This window comes from Tasmannia lanceolata, unplaced genomic scaffold (assembly GCF_043159265.1).
Source record: "Tasmannia lanceolata isolate RefF3 unplaced genomic scaffold, GAP_Taslan_0.1 ptg000007l, whole genome shotgun sequence".
NCBI classification, from domain to species: Eukaryota; Viridiplantae; Streptophyta; class Magnoliopsida; order Canellales; family Winteraceae; genus Tasmannia; species Tasmannia lanceolata.
This window is the reverse complement of record NW_027518684.1, coordinates 26561753-26569808: the sequence shown is the minus strand read 5'-3', so window position 1 is coordinate 26569808 and position 8056 is coordinate 26561753. Positions and strand designations below refer to the sequence as shown.

The 8056-nt window shown below is 38.8% G+C and overlaps 1 protein-coding gene across 1 annotated transcript; it reads left to right on the top strand.

The window, feature by feature from the left end:
• Window positions 1–7085: 7085 nt before the first annotated feature.
• On the top strand, window positions 7086–7808 carry LOC143881186 (putative ubiquitin-like-specific protease 1B). The gene is made up of 3 exons (XM_077384169.1): window positions 7086–7251; window positions 7328–7425; window positions 7509–7808. The coding sequence occupies exons 1-3, from the start codon at window positions 7180–7182 to the stop codon at window positions 7657–7659; spliced, it is 321 nt and encodes a 106-aa protein (XP_077240284.1). The 5' UTR covers window positions 7086–7179; the 3' UTR covers window positions 7660–7808.
• Window positions 7809–8056: the final 248 nt, after the last annotated feature.

Here is an 8056-nt window from a genome sequence, read left to right as displayed (position 1 = left end):
CTAATCTCGATCAAGAAAATCGATACCATCAAAGATGTTCTTCAAAGAGAAAAAATATGACAAAATAGCAGATAGCCTGACAAAAATACCAGGAATTGAGGGACACTTTTTAGTCTGGGTACATTCTGCCCATCTATGTGAATCTGTAATCTCTTATTTATACTCTGAATATAGTCTTCTTCAAAAAATAAAACAAATCATTGGAAGGCTATTGGCATTTGAAAAGCTCCTGAATATGTGAATGAGAGTAAACACAATCTACCCATTTACAAGTCCCATCCAGATAGCATGATAGCATAAACCACGCATTCTTCATATGCTTCCCAGACTGGAATTGGAGATCTATTCAGTGTAGGTTTCAGCAAAGAAGAAGACCCTCAAATATCATTATCTATGAAAGAAACTGGTTCTTATGTCATTTTCATGGGAGTGGTAAAATTTCCACAGCTATGAAATTGGCTTTCGTTGGAAATATATTTCATCTTTGGAATGAAAAGGTCTTTCATATTGTTAGAAATGAATCTAAGCACAAGTGAGTTGTGTTGAAGAACATTCTTTTTTATCTCTATTATAGAAATCCTAGCTCCAGGTCAAGCTCTGTGCTTTTACCAATATGTTTCTCTTCAAATCCCAAAAGAAATGTTCCAACTCTCCTTAAATGTTGCTTCTGTACACCGATATATCACTTAAACAAGGGGCCGATTCCGGATCGCACAAAATATAATGGACCCAAACCGGGTTGAATTCAAGACATCCAACTCAACACTAGTTAATGGTAGCCGTCCTACCATTGGCTAGTGTGGCTTTATAGCCAGTGCCAAACCCTCCATCAGTGTTAGCTTGAGAAGCTGTTTTGAATCTTTTGATTGGCCGGTGATGAGAAAACAAAGGTTGGGCTTCATTGAACTACTAAATTTGAATTCATCCTCAACCTCCGTAGAAGGGAAAAAAGCCCTTTCACTGCCACTATGACTTTATACAAGAATAATGATCAGTACCAGTCCCTACAAATTCAAGTCCACAACCTTCTTCCAAATTCCATATCACAATCCAAACCAAACTCCCCCCACAAAGATCCTTTGGTGAGAGAGTACAACAAAACCTTATGCTGCTGAAAATTGGAAATCAAACTTCCTATCGCCATCTTTTTCACTGGCTGTGTAGCGAAGCCAGTAAGAAGGGGGCAAAAGAGCGGCCGGGGGGGGGGGGGGAGGGATAATGGGGACGAATCCCCTAACTAACGTACTAAAATTTGAGTTTTTATTTCTACATACAAGCATCTGTTTTTCAAAGTATATAGTGGAGCCCACATTGTTTGAAGTTCAAAACCATTCACTTGTTGGCCCCCAACATAAATACGACATACCTCGAAATCATCTCCATACAAAGTCCATAAAATTATCTAGAAAAATCAGAATATTTGACGAAAAAATTGGAGATCCTTTTGAACAGCCTGTTAGAACAGGTAAGTCCTACACCCTAAAATCCATGGGACGCTTCAATGGATACCATGCACTTGTTACAAAAACAACCCCTATTATTATGATATTAAGATCAAATTGGATACCAGAAGTAGATTATGGATTTAATCTGTTCTCTACTATGTCACAAATATCGTTCTCAGGAATTTCTCGGCAAGGGAAAATCCCAGGATATATTATTTTATTTATTTATTTATTTATTTTGGGCAGGGGGGGTGGTTTGTAATCGGGAAAAGCGATAAAAATAAAATTATTAAAAATGCATAAATATATAAAATTAAGAGAAAATGACCAAAAAAAGGTCTTTATTATGATAATGACGTGTCCAGAGGGGAGATTTGAAAATGACTAATATAGAGTGATAGTGACTTGTTTGGGTGTTTTAAGACCAAAGTACCCCTCAGTTGAATTTATTTTTTTACTTTGGGAATGAGTAAAAAGATATTTTCACAAAGATATTTTCACCTCTCTCTCTCTCTCTCTCTCTGTCGCAATCACCGGCCTTTCTCTCCGGCCTCTCTCTCCGGCCTTTCTCTCTCTTTACTCTCTCTCTCTCCAGCACTCTCCGTCGACGGCACGGCACCCTCTCTCTCGACCTCTCGACGGCCCTCTCTCTCGACCTCTCGACGGCCCTCTCTCTCGACGGTACCCTCTCTCTCTCCGGCCCTCTTCGTCGACGGCACGGCACCCTCTCTCTCGACCTCTCGACGGCCCTCTCTCTCGACGGTACCCTCTCTCTCTCCGGCCCTCTTCGTCGACGGCACGGCACCCTCTCTCTCGACCTCTCGACGGCCCTCTCTCTCAACGGCACCCTGTCGCTCTCCCTCTCTCATAGGTTGGTACTCTCTCCCTCTCAGTTTTTTTTTGGGATTTTAGGGTTTTGAAAAATTAGGGAAACCAAAAATTAGGATTTTAGGGAAACCAAATTTTTAGGATTTTAGGGAAACCAAAAATTAGGGGTTTTGAAAACAAAAATCAGTTTGAAAATAAGTTTTCTGAAAACCCCTAATTTTTAACCCCTATTTTTTTAGTAAATCTATGGTTTAAAGTCCTAAAGGTTGGTTTAAACCCCTAAGTTTTTACTAAATGTATGGTTTAAAGCCCTAAAGGTTGGTTTAAACCCCTAATGTTTTACTAAATCTATGGTTTAAAGCCCTAAAGGTTGGTTTAAACCCCTAATTTTGTACTAAATCTTTGGTTTAAACCCCTAAATGTTCGTTTAAACCCCTAATGTTTTACTAAATTTATGGTTTAAAGCCTTAAAGGTTGGTTTAAACCCCTAATTTTTTACTAAATGTATGGTTTAAAGCCCTAAAGGTTGGTTTAAACCCCTAATTTTTTACTAAATCTATGGTTTAAAGCCGTAAAGGTTGGTTTAAACCCCTAATTTTGTACTAAATCTATGGTTTAAAGCCCTAAAGGTTGGTTTAAACCCCTAATGTGTTACTAAATCTATGGTTTAAAGCCCTAAATGTTGGTTTAAACCCCTAATGTGTTACTAAATCTATGGTTTAAAGTCCTAAAGGTTGGTTTAAACCCCTAAGTTTTTACTAAATGTATGGTTTAAAGCCGTAAAGGTTGGTTTAAACCCCTAATTATTTACTAAATCTTTGGTTTAAAGGCCTAAAGGTTGGTTTAAACCCTTAATTTTTTAGTAAATCTATGGTTTAAAGCCCTAAAGGTTGGTTTAAACCCCTAATGTATTACTAAATCTATGGTTTAAAGCCCTAAAGGTTGGTTTAAACCCCTAATGTTTTACTAAATCTATGGTTTAAAGCCCTAAAGGTTGGTTTAAACCCATAATGTTTTACTAAATCTATGGTTTAAAGCCCTAAAGGTTGGTTTAAACCCCTAATGTTGTACTAAATCTTTGGTTTAAACTCCTAAATGTTCGTTTAAACCCCTAATGTTTTACTAAATTTATTGTTTAAAGCCTTAAAGGTTGGTTTAAACCCCTAATTTTTTACTAAATCTATGGTTTAAAGCCCTAAAGGTTGGTTTAAACCCCTAATTTTGTACTAAATCTATGGTTTAAAGCCCTAAAGGTTGGTTTAAACCCCTAATGTGTTACTAAATCTATGGTTTAAAGTCCTAAATGTTGGTTTAAACCCCTAAGTTTTTACTAAATGTATGGTTTAAAGCCCTAAAGGTTGGTTTAAACCCCTAATTATTTACTAAATCTTTGGTTTAAAGGCCTAAAGGTTGGTTTAAACCCCTAAGTTTTTACTAAATGTATGGTTTAAAGCCCTAATGTGTTACTAAATCTATGGTTTAAAGCCCTAAAGGTTGGTTTAAAGCCCTAATGTGTTACTAAATGTATGGTTTAAAGCCCTAAAGGTTGGTTTAAACCCCTAATGTGTTACTAAATCTATGGTTTAAAGCCCTAAAGGTTGGTTTAAACCCCTAATGTTTTACTAAATCTATGGTTTAAAGCCCTAAAGGTTGGTTTAAACCCATAATGTTTTACTAAATCTATGGTTTAAAGCCCTAAAGGTTGGTTTAAACCCCTAATTTTGTACTAAATCTTTGGTTTAAACCCCTAAATGTTCGTTTAAACCCCTAATGTTTTACTAAATTTATGGTTTAAAGCCTTAAAGGTTGGTTTAAACCCCTAATTTTTTACTAAATGTATGGTTTAAAGCTCTAAAGGTTGGTTTAAACCCCTAATTTTGTACTAAATCTATGGTTTAAAGCCCTAAAGGTTGGTTTAAACCCCTAATGTGTTACTAAATCTATGGTTTAAAGCCCTAAATGTTGGTTTAAACCCCTAATGTGTTACTAAATCTATGGTTTAAAGTCCTAAAGGTTGGTTTAAACCCCTAAGTTTTTACTAAATGTATGGTTTAAAGCCCTAAAGGTTGGTTTAAACCCCTAATTATTTACTAAATGTATGGTTTAAATGCGTAAAGGTTGGTTTAAACCCATAATGTTTTACTAAATCTATGGTTTAAAGCCCTAAAGGTTGGTTTAAACCCCTTAATATTTGAGAAATCAGTTGGTTTAAAGCAGTTGTTAACTTTTTTTCACCACATTCTGTTTCAACAGGTCGAAATCTGATTTAGTGGATTTGATTCCATCTTTTCCCCCTAGTGATCATCTCATCAAACCATGGTAATGCCTCCGTTATTCTTTTAAGCCTTGTATTTTTAAAAATGTTGTATATATCTAATAATGATTTGTTTTGCAGGCGTCTTATGCTACGTCGAGATGCTGCCCCTCTAAGTTTGACGAATTCTTCAGGTCCCTTGACTTGAGGAAAGCACATACCGATATGCTAGAGCGCGGCCCATTTGGGGCCTTGCTTAATTTGGAAGGTCTGAATTTGCAAAAGGCAATTTTGACCGTCCTCGTGCGATGTTGGATACCCAAGTCAAGGGCATTTCAAATAGGTGGCATATTACTCCCCTTTGAGGTAAGGGATTTAGCATTGGCATTGGGCCTAAGCTTGGTAGGAGATAGAATACGAATAGACTGGGATTCGACAGAGGAGGTTGAAGGTTGGAGGTTTTCCGGTGCTTGGGCGAGATTTAGTGAGATTGCAGATGTTATAAGGGCGGAGTCGAGATCGGATGAGATTGCATCCGTCCACGCAACAGTGAGACATTTGTTGCTGCTTCTGTGCTGCTGTGTGCTTTTTGCCCGAGCTGACCCTGTGGATCACAGGACAAAATCCTACCTCTTCCCTTACTTAGGAGCAGAGACCGTGGGAAGAATTGCTTGGGCATACCCTGTGTACGACTTCCTGGTAGACTCATTGGATTCATATTCGAAAAACGGAAAGACAGGATATATCACCGGATGCGCTATTGTGCTACAGGTGAAGAGTACATATATTATATACATGATTACTCTTTTGTAAGTTTGGTTTTTTCTTCTCTAAAGGCTGACTGTCTGTCTTCATTCCAGGTGTGGCTCTTTGAGCATACTACCTTGTGGGCACCTTCAGCACCAGATGCACATCCACGCCTATTAAAGTGGATCACAGGGATCGATACACGGTGGACTGACCATGCAGCCTTTATCAGACAGATCCGTGATGGGAGGCTAAAGAAGACCCAGGTAAGACCTAGAGCGTCTGTACTCCCCTAGTACTCACTTCTTGTAACCGAGATTAACTATTTGATTTCAGGTTGTGAGGTGCCTACTACCTCTTCCTCGAGAAGAGGGCCTGCTATCTTTCACGGCAGATGAGGCTGATACTGTGATGGGAGAGGTAACGAAAATGACTCTCTTTCTTGCATAGGGTCGTTATATTCAAGTTATCTAAATTTTCTGTATTGTTGATACATTTTCTCTATTGTTGATACATTTATAAGAAAGAAGCTTCTGCGACCGCCCCAACAGTTGAGGAATGCCTCCAAGACATTCGAATTTTAGAGAAAGAAACGATAGCGTCTCTGAGTGATATGTTACGTAAGGTACTGAATTTTAAGTCTATATTCAATTACTATATAGTACATTCTCTGAGTGATATGTTAATAATTTTCCATTTCCACTTTTCAGAGGAGCATACCTTTTAAGGGGAGGACAGGGAGAAAAAGAGATGTTGATAGGGAAGTGAAGGAAGACCATGTGTCTATAAGCAAGGCTGATTTTGATTTGTTAGTGGAGAGGGTTAGAGACCTTGAAAGGAGGTCAGTACGACATGAAAATGAAATAGCCGAGCTTAAGAGGATCATTGCCTCGGGTGGAATGGAGACCGAATCACAGGATGAAGGAAAGGGGGAGATGATGGAAGGGGATGACGGAGGGGTGGCCGAATCGCAGGATGAAGGAAAGGGGGAGATGATGGGACGGGATGACGGAGGGGTGGTAGTCATCCCCAGCCACGATTCGTTGGAGGAGGAAATAAAACGGAATGTCATTTCCATCCCCGACAGTCCACTGAAACCTGTGGCAAAAGTGATTTGGAGTATTGAGAGAGGAGTGAGGCTGCGTTTGAGGAAAAGTAAACCCTCTAAACATACTACTTCGCCGTATACGGCTTTCGGGACTAAGAAGGTCAATGATAAAGCATTGCTGGTGGCAGACCCGCAATGCCATCGGTTGCTCCCAAAGCTTCTTGCGCTTCCCCCAAGGTAAATTGGATTGAAGCCCTTTTCCAAAACTATCCTTTGTAAATCCTAAACTATCTAGCCTTTGTAAATCCTAAACTATCGAGTGTTTTGCAGCGAACGAGTTATACAGGTCAATGACGACTTCCTGTGTGCCGAGGACTTGGTTATCCTTAACAACCCCAATGAGTGGTTAAGTTCTCCGGTAAATAATTTGGTTATTTATGCTAAAGCTGAATTCTTTCACCATCGATATTTGTCTCAAATCTCTATATGTTATTTTACGTAGATTATGAATGTATACGCCGAATATCTAAACGTTCGGGACGAAAATAAAAGAAAGCCTGCAGAAAGAGCCTGTGTGGCCATTACTACCTTCCTCTATGTAAGAATAGATAGTTTTTCATTCCCAATCACAAGTTATTTTTTAGAGGTGGTTGTTCACAAGGTTTGAATTTGTTTTCGTCACTCCATTAACTTCTCTTGTATTATGTTTTTAGGATTGTCTAACTAGCAAAGACTACACTGGCTGAGATAGTCTTATGAAGTATGTGAAACGATTAAACGACTACCCGCCGGATACCCTAAAAAGAGTCTTATTCCCGCTGCATGTCCCTAACCATTGGATTCTCCTGGTCCTCGATATGGTGGATGAGAAGTTCTACATCTTCAACTCCTTGCGAGAGCAGATCTACTATAGAGATGTTCTACCATTGGTGAGTTCGGGTCCCACTTTCCTTGGTTATATTTCAATGTATATAAAATCCTTAGCTTGTATGGATTGTTTTATAGATACGATACCTTGAACGGCTATACATAAGTATGTGGGACTTCGATGTAAGCAAGTTTAGAGTGGTGGAAGTCGAGAAGAGGCCCTTACAACTCAACAGGTAATAAAGTTCACTTAAAATTAGTTTGGAAGTTTAAATTTATTGTGGAAGAGCGTGGTCGATGATGTGTTGTTGTTTTGTAGCAATGATTGCGGGCTGTTTGTGCTTAAGGAGATGGACTGCCTCGCACGTGACGTTCCGCCTGAGTTCAGTCAGGCAGATATAGCGCTGATGAGACGACAATTGTTTGAGGATTTCTTAGAAGGCCGGTGTGGCACGGTTCTGAACTTGTAGGAGTTCATGAACAGGCAGGCTTGGCGAGGTTGAATTCCATTTGAAATGTAGGTTTGTAAGAAAAAATATCCTTGTAATGTTTATATGTGGGTAAAGGCTCGGAAGAATTCGAAATCGTTTTTGATATCAACATTGTATTTGGTTTGTCTTTTTCTACCAACCAGTAGAAAATGCTGTTGTAAATAAGATAGGCTTTACACGGATATGTAAGTGGTACACATTCCAACACGAAAACATCTCATCTCTGTTGTTCTATATGTGGATCTTATCAAATACATGGATGATGGTTTTTACTCTATAAATTTGTTTTAGATTTTGAGATCCAATGTAAGCCGAAAGTTGATTACTTCAGTCGGTAATAAATTTGTGACCAATAATCAGTTTTGATCCCAGAATT